Here is a 23,346-nt window from a genome sequence, read left to right as displayed (position 1 = left end):
TCAGATATTCTTGAACAGACCACCACCACCACCACAAGAAAACTCTGGGTGATTAAAGGCATGATGATAAACTAAGAGAGCTGGATCCAAGAGAACGCTAAGAAACTCAGAGGATCTTGTTAACCTTTCCTTTCCCGTTCCCTTCAAACGTACAGTCTCAGTGGCTTGCCTTAATAGGGGTAAAGGCTCTGGAGTTAGTGAAACTTCCTTTTTATTAAAAAAAAAATACAATTTTAAGATCAAGATGCTTTTAAAAATGGGGAGAAAAAACAAGGATTACACCACAACTTCCTCCACTTAATAAATAAAAGCTCCAAAGAACTTTCTCAATTCCTTTTGCTACTGATAACTTCTAAAAATAAATATTCTTGTAGTGGAAAGGTTTTCCGTTTCATAGTAAGACTGACACACAGCTGTGGACCGTGCCTCAGGAATTCTTCTTCCCTGAGATCAAAGATTCTCCCAAAGAACATTCAACTGAAATTTTTTTCATTTCACTTACATCTTATAAAAATTCCAGTAGACTTTGAGTATAAAAAGGGGGAAATCTGAATTGGTATCTCTATATCAAATAGTTTGAAAGAAAAGGAGAAAAGTTTTGCTTTATTCAATTAAATTCACCAGCTTCCATTTTAGGTTGAATAATAAAATAGAAACTTTATTACATTTTACAGATCTTTTAAGATAAGAAATATAAGGGGCAAAAAGTTTTAAAAACCAGTTTTACAGATGTACATGCTAACATAATGTTCTACAATTCCATTTTGTATTTGTATAAAATACATTATACAAAAGATTTATAGTATTTGCATACATAAAAATTAAATAAAGCATTCAGATATTTCTATGATCTAACAGTGCAATATGCACATACTTGGAAGAAAAATACTGATTTCCTGAGCAACATTCTTGTAATTCAAAGTAAGAATGATTCCCATCATAATGCACCATTTTAAATACAAGCTTCTAAAAACTCCCCCTTTACCCTGTTACACTCTGACTTGAGTCTTGCTTCATGATATTTCTAAAACTCTAACTGTATCCTTCATATTCCCAAGTGGGTAATTTTAGAAGTAGATACCTTTAAAAAGAACTAATTACTAAGTAGTGGTTCATTTAAAGAACTCTTCAGGCCATCAAACAAGCAAGTACAGTCCAGAAAAAGAAAAGCTTTCAAAAACAGTAAGTCCTCTGGAGAAGTTAATTTAATATTACAGTCTTCTTTCAAATTCTTAATGTGGCCAGCAGACTCTATAATCCATCTTAATATATGTTTTGAGGACATGAATCCCATAATTTTCTACAAGTAGGACGGCAAAAACATATTTAATGGCATCCATTAGTTCAAAACAACCTTAACCATTTGTACCCAGATTTTTTTTAAAAAAAGAATCTGCCCTAAAAATAACAGATTTTTCTTCATTTGCAACTCCAGGTTTTTAAGTGAACCAAATGCAATGATTCACAGTTCTGTTACTTTTACATTTGCGCATATATATATATATATGTATACATAATATATATGTATCTTCTAATGTAAAGCCTCACAGTAAGTTCAAATAAGGGTTTCAAAACAAAATCCACAAATATAACTTTTCTTATTTTGTTAAATTTTACAAAGTAATCTGCATTTGCTGCAAATTTTGATGTGTATTAGTACTTTTTAATAGCTAAAGTTATTCCATAACTATTAAATGCTTAGGAAATTTTGTCTTTTACAGATGACATAGTGATTAGAATCTATAATTCGACATAGAGAATTATACGTAATTTAAATTATATTCAATTAAAAATATGTAATTCAAATATATAGAAAAAGGAAACTGTATCATAATGACATGTTATCTTTCATTCAAGGAACAGGACGCCGTACAAGACAGAAATGGCTTTTAATCAAGTCACAGTATGCCTCACTACTTTTAAAAATAAGTTACTTATTTTGGAAATCAGACATCTATATCACAATTTCAAAGTACCACTAGCAAAAAGGCATCACTGACTCTCCGTAATTTCATCAATTTGATGTAAACAAAGTTCTTCAAAAGACATTTAGAGCCCATCCTACAATCATCTATTTTCTTCTCTAAAACTTGATTTTTCAGCAGGCTTAATAAATACAATGTAAACTGACCAAGTTAACACTGAGCATAAATTAGAAACATCATACTCCTCTTTTCAAGATGCCCAAGGCACATTAAAACAATGTTTTAAACTTTAAAAGAGTTACTAAAAAAATCAACTTGCTGTAACTTCCATATTAACACTTTTTGGTAACTAAGGTCCTCTAATATATGCAAGGGCTTTAATGTGTCACTTCTTTGTCCTGTTTTTTTATGATACTTAGCTCCTGAAAATACATAAAACCTCATTTACCACATATATTTATTCACCCCACTTTGTATCAAGATTGGAGTTTGAAATAGAAAATGACTGGTCAAAAAGCTGAAATATTAAAAATTAGGAAATAATGCCCAGAAAATGAGGTGGTATTATATATCTTAAACTACATACTTTATTAAACACAAAACAGGCAATCCAGACTCCACCAAATCTTGCTTCTAATCAGTTTAGTTACATTTTAAAAACACATTTAAAAATTAAATGATGAAATCAGTATGCAAATGCTTTGTATTTAGCCAGACTGTGATCCATAGATCTTAAAAAGGTGGACAATCAAGCCTTTTCAGCCAATCCACAAACCTTTGGCCTCTGTTCCCCAATTTGAGCTTACGGTTCAGGGAAAAAAATGTCTAAGTTAGACATTCTCTCTGAAAAATAGATGTTAAGGGATCAATAAATAAGGCCATCTGTTATTGCTAATGCAAAAGGTCTTTTTTACGCTTGCTTTTGCTTAATGAACGATTTTCTGCAAACAGAACTCAGGCAGCCAATGAAAATTTGTTTTGACCCCATTAAGTTGTGCTTGATAGTGAAGATGGGGACGAATTTATACAGCCTATGTTATGAATCCCACTGGACCATCTGAAATAATGCTTAATTTTAACTCTAAAAATTATACTAGCTTACATAAAGTAATATTATAAGGCATTGTCATTAAGGCATGTTACTATATGTAACATAGCAACAACTTATCACAGTATGTAAGGAATTATTTCCTAAATAATGCTAATCTTTACATGTAAAACACTTTTCATCAAAGATTTGCAAACGTGCTTTCAAATAACACAGGCAAATATAATCATGTAAAAAACAGAAACAGAGGCAGCAATTCTTTAACAAAGATGACTTTTAGTCTTGACCTAATCCAGTGTTCTAGTGACCATATGGCAACTTCCCAACCATAACACATTATTTTGGGGGCTTAACAATAATACCTATTTCTTAGCCTCTATTATAGACACTGTACATTACTTTCCCATTTCTGTTTCTACTTATGTTTCCATAGCGTATGTGCTACACATATTTTTTTAAAAGTTTCAAAATGGAGTTTTAAGTATGTGATATCATAAATAATTTCAGAACCAAACAACTTTTTTGCAACTAAATATTCTGATGGTTCAGAAGTAGTAAATTTTCTTCAGTTGAGATATCTGACGCTATCATTATTCTGCTTAATAAATTATCATTAATAACCTTGAGCCAAAAAATACTTAAAATTTAAATATAACCAATCTTGAATAAGAAAAATGATGCATTTTTGAAGAACTTCCTAGACACACATTTAAATTCATTTCTGCTTTAAGCACTGATATAACATACACATGGATTTACTGCTCTCAATATCAACAGCTAGCAACTGCAGACTTTACACTCAATCCATTTTTAAGTGGCTCAAAAAAAAAAGTGAAAAACAAAAGCATCTTCAACCTCCCTAAATTCTGCCTTTGAAGTGGTTATTGAATAACTGATTCACCACATTCCAGATTCACATGTGATCACTAACACTGTAATTATGAGCTAATTACTACGTTTTGTGATGAACAGCAGGTGGCTGAGGATCTTGACTATGTAGTTTATAATCACCTTGCTGGCCAAAGGGTAGTCCTTTAGTTGGAGCAATTCCGTTTTCCATTTCTCTCTGCTGTGATGGGGGTGTGACTTCCGAATGCAAATGTGAAGAATCCACTGTTGAATGGTGACTAACATCCACTTTAGCTAAAATTTCATAATATAGTAAATAAAATACTGGTGTTATTATACCTACTATCAACATTATCACTACAGCTGTCCACCACCCTATTCCCCAGTCTGCTCCATAATAAGGATCCTTACGTTGAATGTTTTTGTTATCAGGTTCAAAACGTATTTGTTGTGCTGTTAAGGCAGACACTACTTCATTAAGGTTCTCTCTTTTGGTGTCTGTACATTTTACTATTTGTTCTATGTCTCGGTCTACTTCTTTTAAAAAGCTACCAGCTAACTCACTGGAAGAAAGAGAATCGTGAGCTGACAAAATTTCCTGTTGTTCTGGAAGGTACTGAACAGATGAAGGTCGTGAAGCCTGTCTTCCTTTTGGAGGATAAAGTGTTTCTGTCAACGAACTAAACTTTTTTACTGGAATTTTGATAGACCTAAGGGCAAAAAAGTCTTGATCGCTGATGAGATTGTTTACCCTCTTGATATCTGCTACCTGTGGGGGAAAAAAAAGCAATATTCAACTGAATTCTAAGTCAAAATAGAGGTAGCAATATTCATTCATCCCAGTTACTTTTGAAAGGAAAAAAATGTGAGCTTAATTATTAGTAGTATTATCACACCCAGAGAGATGTTATTTGTAGATAACAGCCCTGCATGATTTTTTTTTTTTTTTTTTCCTGAGGAAGATTCACTCTGAGCTAACATCTGTGGCAAATCTTCCTCTGTTTTGTATATGGGCCACCACCACAGCATGGCCACTGACCAGCAGTGTAGGTCTGTGCCCCAGACCCGAACCCAGGCCACACACTGAACTTAACCACTAGGGCACTGGGGCTGGCCCCACACTACTTTTGATCTACCAGTCTTAGGAAATCACCAATTACTTTTTACTATCACCAATATATTATTAACACTAATCCTAGCTAGCTATTTAAGTGAATTCTAGGATCCTTCAATATTTCTTTGTACATCATGCACAGATATCACACTTCTGCTGCTTGTAAACAATTTGTGAAGGAGGGATTACACAGAGATACTTATGTTCTTTCTTCCAATTTAGCAATTAGAGTATAGGCAAATGTTAATTTACCCCACTAAAACCACCATATTTTATCAAAACTAAGATGCTATCAACTCTAAGATATGCCATTATTTTATGTATCACTAAGGAAAAAAACACAAATCTTGAAGATGCCACTATTTCAACTTCAAAGAAAATGAATTATTCAACTACCCCCAAGATCAGTCATTTTTATAAGCTGTCCCGATATATGATACAGTCCTCAACCTGTCTGTATATCCTATCCACCTGCCAGTGTGAGGAGGAGCAGGGGACTGTTTCTTAGATTACCAATTACTATACCAGGTTCTCCCACCTTTAAGTTATTAGTTCCATTCATCCTTTCCAACAATGTCTTAACCTAAGCCCTGATCATTAGCACCTGATTGATGTCACAGAGGTAAACTCAATCTAGGAAAAAACTTAGATTTCTGGCTTGCTCAACTCAATGGATAATGATGCCATTTACTGAGATATGGAACACTGTGGAGAGAGAAAACAGAATGAATGCAGATTTCATACATGTTGACCTTGAAGTGCTTGAAATATGCAAGTGGAAGATGTCCAACAGGCAGTTATAGATGTATATCTGAAATTCAGAAGTGATCTTGGCCAGAGATAGAGACTTGTGGATTACCAGCAGAAATGGTAACTGAAGTCACCAGACAGATTCACTAGAAAAGGCCTGGGAGAAAAAGGTGACACAGGAAAGATCCCTGAGGAATGCCAACATTTGAGAGGTATGCTGAGTAAGAGAAATCCACAAAGGAGATAAGAAAGAGTGGCCAGGAAAGCAATATATCATGGTGGTTAAAAGCATGGACTGAGTCTGAAGTACGGCTCTGACACCTTCTAGCTGTATGATTTGGGGCAAGTTGTTTAACCTCTCTGCAATTCGGTTTCCACATATGTCAAATGACAGTAATACTACTACCTGCCATACCAGCCTGTTTTGAAGATTAATGAATTACAATGTATGAAGAACATTTAGAACAGTGACATACAGTATGTTATGCAAATGTTAGCTGTTACTAAATAGCAGGAAAATCAGAAACCTGAAGAATGGAGGTCAAGTAAAGAGGGTTTTTAGGAAGGAGTGGCGAACTGAATCGACTGCAGATTCCTGATCAAGACCTACGAAGAATGAGAGTTCTTGTTGGGAAAATCAACTCCCTTGAAGTGTATGTGTCGGAGGAGGAGGGAGGGAGGATTAAAGAGTAACTGGGAGATGACACAGTAAAGATAAAGAGTGCTTTGTCATTTTACTATCTGGAGACTGTTTTTTCTTAAGGCAAACAATTCCCTGACAAATCCAAAAGCCTGACCGACCCTATTCTCTTTAAATGCTCTTTTGCTTGGTAGCTTATATTCTGACTAATAATTACTCAATACCCTTTCTAAACTAGGCTACCAAAGTTTAGTATCTGCCTCGGTCATCTCTCTGAACCTCCCTATAAAATTTTCTGTTACACTAACTTCCTTGGTTGCATTTAGGATTGCAACCTTGGCCTTTTTGTTCCTCTTATCACTGTTTTATAACAGGCATATTTTTAGTAATTCCTAAAGCTGACTATTTCTAAGTGGAATACAGTACTAAGTACTGTATTTTTAAAATGATAAATCCTTTGTAAGGTTAATCTTTTTTTTGCTAGTTGAGTTCCTAGCAAAAGGAACCGTTGCTTATCAATTTTCCCACTTCTGTGGCCAATGCCATCATTTCTGCTAACGTTAAGCTAGTTGCCTTTCATCGTTCTTCATTTTAAAAAAGGAATCAGCTGATAATCCTGTGATTTCCGCCAAATACATTTTCCATCAACTTCCTCTCTCTCCTTACTACATCTATTTTAGTCTAGGCCCTGGTCATCTTCATTTTGAACTATTCCAAGAACCTCTTTATTGGATCCCCTCAAACTCACCAGCGGGCTCCCCCACCATTTTGCAGCACTCTTGTTAAACCCTTACCTTGGTGTTCTCTCACTATATGGATCAAACTTCCTCAGTTATTGCAAAGGGCTTTATACCAATCAGTCTGTGCCACTCATTTCTGAAACACCTATTAAACTTCCTCTGTGGTTCACCTTATTTCCTCCTTGAAATCGTCTCCACATCACTGTTATATGCCTGAAATACTTTCTCCTTTTCACCTCACTGGAAATATGACCTATTTTTAATCATTTAGATGGCATTTCAAATTTCTCTTCTGAGAAAATTTTCCGGGTTCACTAAAGGAAAACCAGTCTTTCTCTAAAGAAGCTGCTGGACCGCACTCTTCACTTGGATCTCCACCATGACATTTTTAGCCTTGTCCCTAATTTTAAAGTCTTGATTACTTCCCATCATTGACCTTCTAAAGCACATTCTGTAATCTATTTCTCAGTGGTCTTATGTTTCTACAAAACACATATTCACATTTATTTGCAGTAAAAAATGGAATCAGAAAGTTTCTGATTTAATAATAAACAGTGTTGCCATACATGAACAAGTTGCAAAAGACCCAGGTCTTACCTCATTAAGAAATGCATTTCAATAAAATATTTTGTTTATTAAATTTTTAAATCAAAATTTGTGATATACGTTTTGATGAATTGTGAATAATTGCAATAATTACTCTATTTGGGAAAAAATAATACATAGAACCTCACAGTCATAGGAAATTTTTTTAATTCAATTTAAATATATATAAATTTATAAATATGTGTCTGTTTCTATTGCAGAGAACGATGACAGATAATCAAGAAAAGGGTTTGAAGTATGAAAATATTTTACACTATGAAAAATTTTGAGAAAAAGAATGATAAAAAATTTCATGCTACTAAAAAAAGAGCTCACATATATATTTTAAATGAATGATTTCCTGTAGCAAATCCTGATGGTATTCAGAATTTCATGCATGCATTTAAAGAGTATTCTAACAGTCTTATTTTTAAATATGAATATCAACAACATTCTGGAAATTACACCCTTTGTAACTATTTTAAGTCATTAGGAAATATTTAATAAGTTCACTTTAAAATGTGCAAGGAGGTACATAGTACATACATTTCAAAATTCTATTGGGAGTATCAGAACAAAAAGTTTGAAAACCAATGTTCTAAACAGTTTCCACGAAAATAGATTTCATGCTAAGAATGTAAGATGGACGTGACACAGATATAAGATGGGTTTAGACAGAGTTTAATATCTATTAAAATTAAAAATATATCTTCCTTTTACTATCAATCCCACTTTTGGGAATCTATCCCACAAAAATAAAGGTACCACCATTTAAAGATACAGTCATGCACCACATAACAACATTGCAGTCAACGACCAACCACATACATTACCCTGGTGCCATAAGATTAGAACGATATAGCCTAGGTGTGTAGTAGGCTAAGCCATCTAGGTTTGTGTAAGTACACTCCGTGATGTTCACACGAACATCACCTAATGATGTATTTCTCAGAATGTATCCCCATCGTTAAGCGATGCGTGATTGTATAGTTGTGATGATATTCACCACACAATGCAAAACGCGGAGAAAATCCTTACTATCCATAAGCAGGAGAAAGGCTTAATAATTACGGTACATTCATACTATGGAACATTTTGTAGCTATATACAATAACGAGTTAGATCTAAGGCTATGAGTGACATCCATGACATACTAAGAAATGAAAAACACAAAGGCAACTCGCAGAGTAATAGGCATAGTATAAATCAATTTAAATACAAAAAAACCAATGCCCTCCCAAGTATTTTATTTTTATGTATATATACACCAAACATATGTATATTTGGGGGGGGGGACTACAAAAAAAAAGGTATGGAAAGAAACACACCAAAGTGTGTTATCTAAGGAAACTGGGGCAGAGAAAAACTTTTCCTTATATATTTCTACATTCTGTTACAAATGGAATTAGGAGAAAAAGATAGCACATTGCTGATATTCAATACTGAAAACAGAATCACAGATTTAGAAATAAATTATTCACTTAAAAATTTAAAAAGTTAACATGATACAGATTTCTATTGAAAGAAGAAAAAAGAGAAGGAAGAAAAAGACAAGACAGAAGGGCACAGAATTTATTTCAATTTGTGCTATGAACAGATAATTTATTTTGGACAACATTATGCAAAATCAAATTAAAACTTACCGTACAACAGTACTGAAGGGCTATTGCATTTAAAGTATCTCCTTCCTGTATATCTTTTGTTAATACTATAATGTCATCAAGTCTATCTCTTGATGTACTTCTTCGGATTTTCTCTTTTCCCCTGGATCGAAGCTCATACACTTCAGCATCCTCCTCCAACACATCGCTGTCTGTACAATTTCCAAATGTATGGACTTGACCACTTGAATGAGCTCCTGGAAGAGGAAAACTACGATTCGGATGCCTTCCTGCCATAATGTCAAGATCTGGGGGGAAAAGAAGGCAGAGAAAAGTTTGGAATGTAGCTGATCCATTTGACTGATTTACATGAATCTTACATTCAAGACACTTCTTTTGTTTTTTTTAAAGAATGGTTTTATTTATTTAAAAATTTAGGTTCAAGTTACAGCTGTTGAAGTACAATGAACATATTTGGCAGTGGAGACAATGGGATGGGAGGAAAAGGTAATCCATTCTTACTGACCATATATCACAAAACATGTGGGGGTGATTACATTTTAACAAGGGCAAATTTAGGTCAAAAAATTAAGATCCCCTTATTCTGAGTATGTGAAGAAAACTAGGGAAATAATTTTGAATTGTCTTAACAGGTCATGATCATATATACAATTTATAGTTCTGCTGGAATCAAAGTATATCTTTTATATGTACACACAATACTTTTATGAACCCAAAACTTTCTGGCTTATTCTGCATTTAAGTTCACATGGGATTGAAATATCTTTTGGACTACCTACCTACCTCCCTGGATCACAATGAATTCAGTATTTATATTTAGCACAGTCTGTGCCTTCTATCTAGGTCATGATTTTGCTCTCAACCAGGGACTTCTTCCCAGGAAGGTTTTCACCAAACTTTAACTTATCAAAGTCCTCATCAAACTTAACTTATGGTCCATAAAAACTGAACATATTTTAGATCACTGTATGCATTTCTACTTTCAGAAAAGACAGTGTAAGACTGACTGAGAGCTGACCTAAGTTAAAAACATACATCAATGAATACTTTTTGTTTACTTACATACTCACTCTCAACTCACCTTCGTCCAATTGATCTATTCTCGTTAAAAATGAACAAGAGCATAAAAAACAAATTCCACACACAGTTGTAGCTTCAGATTAATTGTTCATATGAGAAAAGATGATAGATTGCTTTCAGTTATTGTTGTGAAAGATGGAGAGAAGTGGACAGGAAGTAAGAGGCATTCTGGAGATAAAATATTTAGGACTTAATGTGGCTCAGATACGAAGAGAGCAAAGAAAGATCACACCACGATTTTTGATTTGCATTACTGAGTAAATGGTGTCATTCTCTAAGATACAGTACACTAGAAGAAGAGCTGGGGGGGCGCTATACAGTCAAATTCAGGAACATCTGGGTTAGAGATAATTTCGTGACTCATCTGCACATAGGTACTAACTGAAGCTGTAGGTGTAAATGAAATTACTTAGAGAGAGTACAGAATAAAAAAACAGGGTCCAAGACTGAGCCTTGAAGAATGTAGTAGTTCTGGGGGAAGGAAAATCAGCCTAAAAGAAGATGGAAACAGAATGTTCAGAGGAAGAGGAAACCATGAAAATGTGTCAGTGAAGCCAAGGCAAAATGATGTCTCAAAGGAGGACTTAGATCAACTGTGAATACTATGGACAAGTATCAAGTGAAAAAGAGAAAAAAATTTAAAAAAAGAAAAGACCAACTCCAAAAGTCAGAATTTGTAAGATGGATGACAATAGATTATACTCTCCACGGAGGCACATACTTGTAAAATTTTGAGAACTATTTCATACAACTGAAACCAATCCTTCAAAAGCAGTTTCTGACCATGCTCTATGGCAACATTGTAATGCTTTAAAAACTCAAGGGTTTCTATTCAGATAACATAGATAACTAATAGCTATATACTAAGTCGATTATTTCATCTCTTCCCCTAGGTGCTACATTATTTATTACCATTAACTGGGATTCCTAACTTGACAGCCACTAAAGCAAGCTACCCACATTTTACATCTCAAAAGCAGTTCTGAAGTCATGATCACACCTATTCCTTCCAGGAATTCCCAAAAGTGACAACTCTAAGCAGCTTACAGATTAAATTTGTTTTAATACCATCATAAATTCAAGATGCTTTATTTTTATTTAATTCTCAAAAAAGTTGAAAGAGTACCTCACCTTCACCTAAAATAGATAATACTTCTATTTCTACTTATTTAACCAAGTCTTTTCTGTCCTGTTTTTTAATGCAGGGAACGTCAGTGAGTCCTAGGCAAAATTTTATACATATGTACATTTTTCTGGGAGAATGTTTATTGTTTTCATATTCTCAAAAAGGATCCATGATTTAAAAAAGTTAAGAACCACTTATACAGCAATTTACACGTGGCTATAATGACCCATTTATGCTGCCCTTTAGACTTCTCCCGATCATTTCTCAGAATCCTAAACTGCCTTAGCACAGCTGAAATTCACTGAGCAACGCCCAAAAGCCATTTTAGATATTTCTGTCAACCTTTCTCCATAATATATTGCTAAATAATATTTAAAGACTAGAATTCATCTGTCTCACTATCACTTCACTCCCTTTCATAATAAAATGCAGGCAGCAGAATACCATAAACTGGGTATTCTGTTTCCGAATAAGCAAGAATTGGTTGTGCCTAATCGAAGTGAAAAGCCAGATTCTGTCCCAGGCAGATAATTATCTGAGCTAATTATAGAGAGACCAGAAAGCACACAGTATTCAAAGTCATCTTGCTCAATTCTCTTCACCGGTCTTAATTCTCTTTGGGCAGGAAAAAAGCACGAATCTCCTCTTCAGAAAATTTAAACAAGCCTGCATGCTGCATAGATTACAAGCGGTCAGAAATATAATTCCCAATGGATACGACGGTAAAGCGTTCATCAGCTCAGCCTGTAACTGAAAATGGTTTCCCAAATACCTTCGTCCTGTATAATAGCTGCTGTTAGGTGTTTCGCTTTGACACTCCTCAGCCAGGGAGCAATAAAGGGGCCCGAGGACACGAGCTAGTTCAGCAGTGGGACAGTATCACAGGGACCGTATCCGCCAGGGCCAATTCAGTTTTTAGAAACTTAACTTCCCTCCCTGTCCATTCCACACATCTAGTTTTTTCTTTCCCTGCTATCCTCTGCGAGGATTCAATCTCAGACCTTTAGGTCACACTATCACACTTGGAAGATGTGGACGAGATAAGATCAGCGAATATTCAACACAAACACGCAGCTGTGGGAGAAATGTAGTGTGTTTGGGTGGGAAAAACGTTGCTCCGGGAATCGGGCAGGCAGGAGCCCCTCCTCTGAGCCTCAGTTTCCCCGACAGTGTAACGAGAGGCTTAAGCGGGGCTGGTCTCGAAGGTCTCCCCTGCCAAGAGGTCTCCTCCCCAACCGGCCACCCCCAACACACCTGCGGCCGAGGGCTCCGCGCCGCCTCCAGGGAGGGTGCCGCGGGCCCCACCCCGTCGGCCAGGACAGGGGCACCCCCTTTCTCGCCGCCATCTTTACCTGTCCCGTTAGCAGCCGGGACGCATCGAGGAGACCCCTGCCAAGTCCGCCGCCGCCGTGCCGGTCCAGTTCATGGCCAAGCCTCCCCTTTCGGCTGCCCCCGTGCGCCGCGGCCGCTGCCGCCGCCAACGTCTCCGCCTCCTGGGCCCTGCGCCGCCGCCACGTCCGCAAACCTGCCGTGCGTCATCACGTCAAGTGGGCGGAGGTGGGAAGGGGCGGGGGAGGAAGCGAAGGGCGGGGGCGCGAGGGCGAGCCAAGGACCCAGGGCTCCCCAACCACAGGCCCAGCCGGGCGCGCAGGCGCAGGGACGCTGCTGGGGTTTGGGGGCGGGGCCCGCGCTCCAGTCCCGCCCCTGACTCCTCCCCTTTGGGCCCCGCCCCTTCATCTCCAGTAAGATAGTTCCGCGGGCCAAGTCCACGGGCTCACCCTGCGACCTAGGGCGACTTGATGGCTGCGCCTTTGTCCTTCGTACACACGGCGCTGACAAAGACTGTCTAGAAAACACTGAGGGGGGAGGTGCTGAGGGTCTGTCGAGGGCTGTTGTGTATTTCTTCTTGCTCGGCGTCTAGAGATTTCTGTAGGGTGAGGAAGGACTCCCAGAAGCACGGGGTTGACATCCATGTTTTAGAAAGCTGCACTATGCTTATTACTCTTCCTGCTGAATCCTCTAGGCTTCTGCAGAAGAGGCGAAATACTGGAGAGAAACCCTGGGGCGGCGGGGGACTGTGGTTTCAGTCTTTGTACTTATAGGTGAGGAAAGTGAGCCACCTAGAGTCAGGCCCCGGGAAATGTTTGCCCCAGTCCCGGTTCTCAGGCTTCCTATTCTCAATGAGACAAAGCTGTGCACAAATTGTAACTTAACTGATTTTGTTTTGAAAATAAACTGAAAGTCGTTGGTAGTCACTGTTGGGATCTATGAGATATTTGTTTGTTAATAACAAACTCATGACTTCACTTATGGTTTTTCTCACAAACTTACTAGATGAGTGTGATAATGGGTTTGAGTTTATGTAAATAAGTATAAAGCGTTTTAACCACGGGCCTAACGTTTCCTGTCGTTGAGGTTACAGACTTTCCACTTTGACAACCATGCTGTCTGATGACAGTATACATTTTAGACACAAACAGGCGGGGTGCAGGGTGCAGACCACTTCTTTTCAGAATGTCTGAATATTTACGCATCATGAAGCCTGTGAAGCTTTGTTTTAGATTATTTTCAAAGAGTATGTTTTTTGTTTTCTGGATGTGCCTCAGTAAAGGTTAGGAATTCTGCACTGCAATATTTTTCTTTTATTTGAGGCGATAGGCGCTGCGCTCCACAATGCTACAAAAAGAACTGCAGGAGAAGAAGACTAAAAAAAAATTGTTTAAAGTTTGTCGGAGCTGTTCTGTGTGCTCTTGCCCTTGTGACACCCCTGTCTGTAACCATTTATCACTGAGACATTTTCTCATCAATAGACAAAGGATATATTCCCTACTTGATGTGTAGGGCTTCAGCTGCTCAGCCTTCATGAATGTTAATGTGAATACAACCTTCTTTCTGCACATAGGTTACTCTTCTTATTTTAATGTCAATAGGCAGTGGAATCCATGTGAGAGCCCAAATGATAGAATTTCAAGCACTTCTCCAGGATTGCTACCTGTTTCCTTTGTATAAATACTTTCTTGATGATATCTGCATGCTCTTGAATCATTATTTATATTTAACACAGGTGCAGTTATTGCACTTTTTACAAAAACACAACAATAGAATATTTTATTATTGGAATATACAAAGGAAGCAGTTAGCCATGAATTTTGGCCAAGTTCCAAAAAGCTGGCCAGTAGGAACAAGTACTTTGTCTTTGAGAAAAAGGATGTCCCCAGTGCTCAGCAAAGCCAAAAGGATTTTCAGTTTTTTGAGATCACATCTGACACAGTTTTCATTACAAGGCTGTAGATGAAAGAACATGTAGTTTCTAGGAATGGGTGTTTCTGTCACTAACAGGTTTTGTGATTTGCTACAGAATAAAAATTGTGTTGTAATGAGAGTGCAAACTGGTGCAACTGATTAGGAGTGTTACTTAGCAGTGTCTATCAAAGTTAAAACTGCGATTGACTGAACTATTACATTACTAAGTAATTACCTTGTATTCACTTGCAGATACATATGTATAAGATTTAACAGATATGTTCAGGAATGTTTACTAAAGTAATAGCTAAAAATCTGAAAATATTCTGAATGTTTATCAGTAGCAGACTGGATACTTTTGGTACATTTAAATAGTGTAATATTATGCTTTTGCTCAAAACAATGAAGTTAATCTGCATTTTCTGATTTATTCATGCATTTACCTAACAAATTTTTGTTGGAGGAAAAGTATATGTGAGCCCTTTGTTCTATGCATTGGGGAATACAGTGCTTAAAAAGACATTTTTCCTTACTCATGGAGTTTCTGAGACTAAGCACATGGAAAGATCTCCAAATTGTATTTTAAAGAGGAAAAGTATGTTGCCACATAGGAGAGGTATAATGTTATTCCTTTCAACAACATTTTAAATATACATCCCCCATCTTCCCACCCCCTGACACACATTCGTATATCTATGCAGGGAGATGCGTTTAATTTTTCTTTCTGGAAAATTCATAAAGGAATTTCTAACAGTGGTTGAAAAGGTTTAGATGTGGCAGGGGAATAAGTAGGAGACTTTGCCTTTTCGTCTTAGACCTCTCTATGTAGATTGAAGTTTTATTACCATGTGTTTTTATTATTTTTTTCTTAAAGGCACCTGAGCTAACATCTGTTTAATTTTTTCCTCTTCTCAAAGTCCCCCAGTACATAGTTGTACATTCTAGTTGTAGGTCCTTCTGGTTGTGCTATGTGGGATGCCACCTCAACATGGCTTACATGAGCGGTGCCATGTCCATGCCCAGGTTCCGAACTGGCAAAACCCTGGGCTGCTGAAGCAGAGTGTACAAACTTAACCACTCGGCCACGGGGCCAGCCCTGTGCTTTTATTATTATTAAAAGTATATTGGGCCAGCCCCAGTGGCCTAGTGGTTAAGTTTGGTGTGCTCTGCTTCAATGGCCCAGGTTTGGTTCCCAGGTGCAGACCTACACCACTTGTCAGTGGCCATGAATGGCAGCGACCCACATAGAAAATAGAGGAAGATTGACATGGATGTTGGCTCAGGGTGAATCTTCCTCAGGAAAAAAAAAAAAATTAAGACACAATTTATTATTGAATAACTGGGCTTGTTTTATCCACGGTAAACCTGTAGTCAACCTCTGTCTCTAAATCATTCCTGAATCTGTTTGTACTTTGTGTTCACATAGTGAGTGCTTGGAGAAAAGAACCAGATCAAGTCCCTTGGAAATCAAAAAAAATGAAAGAGTACAGAACATTGAATTCTTTTTACATTTCTTCTTGATAGCCCTCTGCCAGATTTCTTTCAACCCTGCTCTTTTACTCTCTTCTCCTTTCTGTATCCTTTTATCAGCTTTTCTTTCTAATTCTACTTTCTAGAAGCAAAACTTGAAAAGACTATTGTATACTAAGGAAATACTTGAAGTAAACTCAAATGAATTTAAAGCTGGATTATGAGGTGAAACCTAAATAACTCTCCTCATCTCTGATCTTCAAGCAATCTGTATAGAGAAAATTATTGTGTCTCTTCCTTAGAAGTCGTGAGAAAAAAAACCACAACAGACTGTTTGATTTAGATATGTTCTAGAGATGATCCAGATGACCTCCCTGTCTTTAACCCTGTGATTTTAGAACATAGTGATTATCATAATCACAGCTCTGCTGTAATGTGGATAAAAAGGGTTAAAAGGGATCAAGCATACTTTAGGAATCCAGAGTTGCTTATAAATACTAGTAAGTAATTCAGGGATATTAAATATGACTTGAAAATGGCCATCCCAATACCTCCATACCTACAGACATTACTAGATGAAAATATTATTCTTAAATTCTTTGGCTAGGTAGTTGGTACATATAGAAAGGAAAAGTTATATGTTTAAAATTAAGTCGACCATAACTTGAAATACTTTGTTTCCTGTGATCTTTACAATCACTACGGCCATATAAGTAAATCGGTGCAGGTGAATGTTCTCGAACTTATAACTCACTTGCTGTTGTGCCTACTCCCCAAAGACCTAAGATGGTCAAAGAAAATTCAATTAAGTCCACTTCACCAAAGGAAAACATGAGGGATGACCCAGCCAGTGGAATTGGGTGAGGGCAGAAGGTGATCATCCGGAAGTAGAGAGCAAGTCAAAATAGAGTCCAGAGAGCAGACATGCAGTCAGATTTCTTAAGTATTCAGTAGTGTGCTCATGGAGTCAGGAAGATTAGGGGGTGGGGAAGCATAAAGGGAGAATGGAAGAGTTAACAGTATCTTCTCATTCTAGTCTAGGTCTTTCCAGATAGTTAGAGACCTCTTCTGGGACAATCCTCAACTTAACTAACAGTATCCGAAAAACCAAGCTAGAAGTTCAAGAACGAAGCTTCCATGCCCATAAAAGGATCATAGAGCAGTGAGGTATATATGCCTAAAGTGAAGGTGGTGCTTATCGGACAAGATATAGATGGAAATTACATCTATTCATTTGGGAAATATTAATTAAGCACCTACTGTGTTTCAGGCTCTGTCTTAAGCACTGAGGATGTATAGTGAACAACCAGGCCCAAATTCTTGCTCTCATAGAGCTTGTAGTCTTCCAGTGAAAGAGAGATAAAAACGAAATAAAGGAGGGCCAGCCTGGTGGCGCAGCGGTTAAGTGCACACGTTCCGCTTCTCGGCGGCCCGGGGTTCGTCAATTTGGATCCCGAGTGTGGACATGGCACCGCTTGGCAAAGGCCACGCTGTGGTAGGCATCCCATGTATAAAGTAGAGGAAGATGGGCATGGATGTTAGCTCAGGGCCAGTCTTGCTCAGCAAAAAGAGGAGGATTGGCAGTAGTTAGCACGGGGCTAATCTTCCTTAAGAAAAAATAAATAAATAAATAAAGGAAATATTAGTATGTTAGATGGTGATAAATTAATGGAGGAAAATTAAATAGTGAAGGAGGTTGGAGTGGTCTGGGGGAGGGAGTTTGTATTTGCAATAGGATAGGTAAGGAAAAGCCTAATGGAAAAGGTGATAGACTGACACAGGCCTGAAGGGAGCAAGTGTGTGAGCCATGTTCATTCTTGGGAGGAGAACTTCCCAGGCAGAGGAACAACCAAGTCCTAGGCCTGGAGGAATTGTGCCTAGTGTATTGCACAGCAAGAAGGCTGGCATGGGTGGAGGGGATGGCACAAGGTGGGAGAGCAGTAGGGATGAGGTTAGAGGGGGCCGAATCCTCTGGGACTTTGCAGCCCATAGCCAGGACTTGGACTTTTACTCCAAGCAAGATGGGAAACCATGGGAGGATTTTGAGCAGAGCACGACATTATCTAACTTTTAAAGGGCTCATTTAGGAGGGCTAGATTTTAGCAACTGGTTGAGCTAGAGTTTGGAGGTAAGTGTGATGGGAATATACAAAAAGGTTTATAGTACGTTCTTTTTTCCTCCTGCCTCGTCCTACCTACCATAAGCCATATTTACCTTTCTCTAAATATCTACCCTTGACCCATTAAAATTCTAGTTTCATGAGAACTGGAAGTGGGGGCTGCTGTTGCCAGTTGGGTGTGTGTAATGAGAGCACCCGAACGCATTGCTAAGGGAGATCAGTTAGGAGGCTGATGCAGTAAGTCAGGCAAGAAGGAGATTGGCCTGAATCAGAGAGAACATCAAGTATCAGATTGATTTGGATTAAAAATACTTGGTTTAAAAATATTTTCTCAAAGCACTCAAATTTGTCAGGTTGCTCAATTTTGGTTTTAGCAATATTTTTTACTGGTTCCTTCTTGCATACTTTGATTAGTGAGTCTGTTCTTAGGATCTCTTTTCCCCCATTCATTCCAAATAAGCCAGATTTACCACTGTAGCGATTGTTGGCTCTAAGTAAAGTTTTCCTTCTCCCTTCTCACCATGTTTTCTTTTATTTAAAGTTAAGGTTGAGCTCATTTTTTCCCCTTTTTTTCCAAGCTTTAATCCTATCTGGCTTCTAAATCCCTTCAGAATTATTTGAAGCAAAGAATGCCTGCTGACTTCAAAGAGTGTTTCATGCTTGCATTTACTCCGTAGGGTATATAGCAAGAGTAGTGGAACCTTCCTTCCTTTCCAGGCAGAATGGTGTGTTTGGTAATGACATATGCTGATCAGTGAGCAGTCTGTTAAGAAGAAACACAATGAAACTCATTTTTTTATTTGCTGTTTTGAAAAGGACTTATTTTCCTTTGGAGGACTTTTCAATTTCAAATCTAATCTGTTTTTTGTGGGAGAATCAATTTATATTGATAGAAACTTGATTAACTTCCCTTTCATAACTTTCTCCTTAAGGTCATCCTACAGACTTAGTTGTCTATAATGTAACATAATATAAATGAATGCTTGGTTTGTGCAGATTTCTAAATCTCATTGTTTCAGTCATTTCATTGAAAGACAAATATTTTACTACACCAGTCCTCAAAAGAAAACTCGTAGTGTCTAATTCTTGTCTTTGTGGAAGACAGTTTATATAGGCTTTATAATTAATGCTGATGCAAAAGAAGGCATTAGCTTGAGAAAGAATGATTCTTTGTATAAAAATATTATGGTTACTCATAAGGCAAAAGCCGTAAAACACTGCATAGGCTGATCTACTAAAATAGACAGGTTAGCTCTTCCACTTTATTTACTTTTAGCATCCAGATGAGAGAGAGTTTGGAGGTGAATCTGATGTGAATATATAAAAGGGTTTATAGCAAATTCTTTTTTCTCTCTGCCTTGTCCTACCTTCCATGAGCCATAGTCACCTTTCTCTAAATATCTGCCCTTTACCCATTACAATTCTAGTTTCCTAAGAACCGGAAGTAGGGACTGCTATTGCTGGCTGTGTTTGTGTAATGAGAGCACCCAAATGCATTAGTAAGGGACTGGAAAAGTTCAACAAGGAGATTATGATAAGAATGGTGACATCTACTTCTTTCAACATTTATGAAGTGAAGGCAGTCTGTGCAAAACTGATATTTCAATAGTTATACCAGCTATTGTCAAAGTGTAGTCTGCCACATTTTTTGTCAAAGTGTGGCCTTGTCGATCCCTGAGACTCCTTCATAGAGTCCTCAAGATGAAAAGTGTTTTTGCAGTAATTCTCAGAAGTTATTTGCCTTGCTCCCTGTGTTATTATTTGCACTCATAGTGAATCCTTAATGTGAATCAAGGCAGTAACACCAAACTATATTAGTAGTCATTGTACTGCCCGCTACTACATGCTTATTTTAAAAAAAGGTTACTTAAGAATGTTTCTTGATTATTAAATCTCAACCCTTGACTACATTTTTTTTATTATTCTTTTTGATGAAATGGGAAATATGCATAAGGCTCTTCTACTCATATCAAAGTACAATGGTTGTCTGGAGGAAGAGCTCGTGTGCCCTTGTTTCATTTGGGAGCTGAACAAGCCATTTTTTATCATAGGACACAATTTTTTTTTTAGAAAGATTAGCCCTGAGCTAACATCTGCTGCCAATCCTCCTCTTTTTGCTGAGGAAGACTGGCCCTGAGCTAACATCCGTGCCCATCTTCCTCTACTTTATATGTGGGACGCTTACCACAGCATGGCTTGTCAATTGGTGCCACGTCTGCACCTGGGATCTGAACCAGCGAAACCTGGGCCGCCAAAGTGGAACGTGCACACCCAACCACTGTACCACCAGGCCGGCCCGATAGGGCACAATTTTTAACAGGAAGAATGACTGACAGAAAAACTACGGTCAATGAAACTGGGATATTGGTGGACATTTTCTTGAAAATAAACAGAGTCAGCCAGTTACTTCAAAGCAAACAAGACAGTATTTGCTACCATTAATAAAACTCAAGTTTTATTTCAAGCAAAAATCAGGTTTTAGAAAACTTTTATTGCCTCTATAAGTTTGGCAGCTTCCCAAAACTGAAAGAATTTTGTGATGAAACTGGTGGTGATATTAATAATGTGGTTTTTCAAATATCATATAATTACAAGTGTCAACAGTTGGAAAATCTGCATAACTCAGTGAACCCATATTTTTCAAATGTGCAATGTTACAAAATCAGACACAGATAAAGATCCATTCAAAATGTAAGGCCATAGGATTTTAACGTGATTTAGTAAAAAATGCGTATTGATATGATTTCACATAGATGCCACATTTGCAACTATGCTTTAAGAAAATATCACTTATTGAGTCTTAACATAATATCAAACACAAATATCCATCTTTATCTGAACCTATTAAAATCCTTCTCCCTATCTTAACTAAATATCTATGAGAAGCTGGATTTTTTTCATAGACTTCAGCCAAAACCATATAGCAATAGATTGAATGCAGAGCAAACATAAGAATCCAGCTGCCATTAGAGCTAATAAATGCCTTTAGCAAAGTTGCATGATACAAGATCAACACATAAAAATTACTGGTATTTCTATATACTAGCAATGAACAATCTGAAAAGAAAATTTAGAAAATAATTACACTTACAATAGCATCAAAAAGAATAAATACTTAGGAATATATTTAACAAAGAAGGTGCAAGACTTGTACACAGAAAATTACAAAACAATGCTGAAAGAAATGAAAGACTATCAGTAAATAGAAAGCCATGTGTGTTTATGGATTAGAAGACTTAATCTTGTTAATATAGCAATATTCCCCAAAGCAATCTATAGTTTTTTGTTTTCTTTTTTCTTTTTTTAAAAGATTGGCACCTCAGGTAGAGAAGGATAATCTCTGTATGACACCACTCATATGAGGAATTTAAAAATGTGGACAAAGAGAACAGATTAGCAGCTACCAGGGGAAAGGTGGGGTGGGGGGTGAGCACAAAGGGTGAAGGGGTGCACCTACAACACAAATGACAAACATTAATGTACAACTGAAATTTCACAAGATTGTAACCTATCATTAACTCAATAAAAAAAAAAAAAAGATTGGCACCTGAGCTAACACCTGTTGCCAATCTTTTCTCGTTCTTCTCTCCAAAGCCCCCCAGTGCATGGTTGTATATACTAGTTGTAGGTCCTTTTAGTTGTGCTATATGGGATGCTGCCTCAGCATGGCTTGATGAGTGATGCTAGGTCCACGCCCAGAATCCAAACTGGTGAAACCCTGGGCTGCTGAAGATTGAGCGGGCGAACTTAACCACTCGGCCACAGAGCCAGCCCCCAATCTATAGTTTTGATACAATTTCTGTCAAAATCCTAACAGACATTTTTGTAGAAATAGAGAAGCCAATCCTAAAGTTCATAACAAATGGCAAGGGATTCTGAATAGTCAAAACAATCTTGAAAAAGAAAAGGAAAGTCGGAGAACTCACACTTTCCAATTTCAAAACTTAACTACAAAGCTATGCTAATCAAAACAGTGTGGTACTGGCATAAAGATAGACATACACATCTATGGAATAGAATTGAGAGTTCATAAATAAACCTATATATCCATGGTCAACTGATTTTTGACAAAGATGTCAAGACTATTCTACAAAGAAAAAATATCTTCAACAAATGGTGAGGGGAAAACTGGATATCCATATATAAAACAACGAAGTTGGACCCTTACCTCAAACTGTATACAAAAATTAACTCAATATAGATCAAAGTCCCAAACATAAGAGCTAAAATTATAAAAATCCTAGAAAAAGGCATAGGAATAAACCTTCATGATCTGAATTTGACAATGGTTTTTAAGATATGCTATAAAAGCACAACCAACAAAAGAAAAACAGATAAATTTGACTTCATTAGAACTAAAAACTTTTTGGCATCAAAGATACTATCAAGGGAGGGAAAAGACACCCCATAGAATGCGAGAAAATATTTATAAATCATACAGCTAGTCTAGTATTCAGAAAAGATAAAGAACTTTTGCAACTCAACAACAAAAAAGACAAACACTCAATTAAAAAATGGGCCAAGGACTTGAATAGATATTTCTCTAAAGAAGATATACAAATGGTCAACAAGCATATGAAAAGATGCTCAAAATTTTTAGCCATTAGGTAAATGCAAATCAAAACCACAATGAAATGCCACTTCATATCAAACAAAATGTGGTGTATACATACACTTCAAACAAAATGCATACATATACGAAAGCATACATATACAATTTAATATGGATGAACCTCGAAAATATTATGCTAAGTGAAAGAAGCCAGACATAAAAGGCCACATATTGTATGGTTCCATTTATATGTAACATTCAGAATTGGCAAATCCAGAGAGACAGAAAACAGATTAGTTGTTGCCAGGGGCTGTGGGAAAGGAAGAATAGGAAGTTACTTCATAATGGGCACAGGTTTTCCTATTGGGATGCTGAAAATGTTCTGGAACTAGATAGCAGTGACAACTGCACAACACTGCGAATGTACTAAATGCCACTGAACTGTACATTTTAAAATTGTGAATTTTATGTAATGTGTATGTT

The 23,346-nt window shown here is 37.1% G+C and overlaps 1 protein-coding gene across 1 annotated transcript; it reads right to left on the bottom strand.

Moving 5' to 3' along the window:
- Positions 1-637: 637 nt before the first annotated feature.
- On the bottom strand, positions 638-12,985 carry LYSMD3 (LysM domain containing 3). The gene is made up of 3 exons (XM_046668175.1): positions 12,832-12,985; positions 9,295-9,560; positions 638-4,591 (listed from the first exon to the last, which is right to left on the bottom strand). The coding sequence occupies exons 2-3, from the start codon at positions 9,547-9,549 to the stop codon at positions 3,926-3,928; spliced, it is 921 nt and encodes a 306-aa protein (XP_046524131.1). The 5' UTR covers positions 9,550-9,560; positions 12,832-12,985; the 3' UTR covers positions 638-3,925.
- Between the last annotated feature and the right edge of the window lie 10,361 nt (positions 12,986-23,346).

The sequence above is a fragment of the Equus quagga genome, chromosome 7 (assembly GCF_021613505.1).
Source record: "Equus quagga isolate Etosha38 chromosome 7, UCLA_HA_Equagga_1.0, whole genome shotgun sequence".
Taxonomy (NCBI): Eukaryota; Metazoa; Chordata; class Mammalia; order Perissodactyla; family Equidae; genus Equus; species Equus quagga.
Note: the sequence above shows the minus strand (reverse complement) of the source record. Positions and strands in the feature narration are given on the sequence as shown.

Bases quoted from the DNA above. Each gene is read 5' to 3' on its own strand.
- LYSMD3 (XM_046668175.1), bottom strand. From the start codon at position 9,549: ATGGCAGGAAGGCATCCGAATCGTAGTTTTCCTCTTCCAGGAGCTCAT. The intron at 4,592-9,294 runs GTAAGTTTTAAT...TTTCCCCCACAG, and splicing joins CCCTTCAGTACTGTTGTACG to GTAGCAGATATCAAGAGGGT.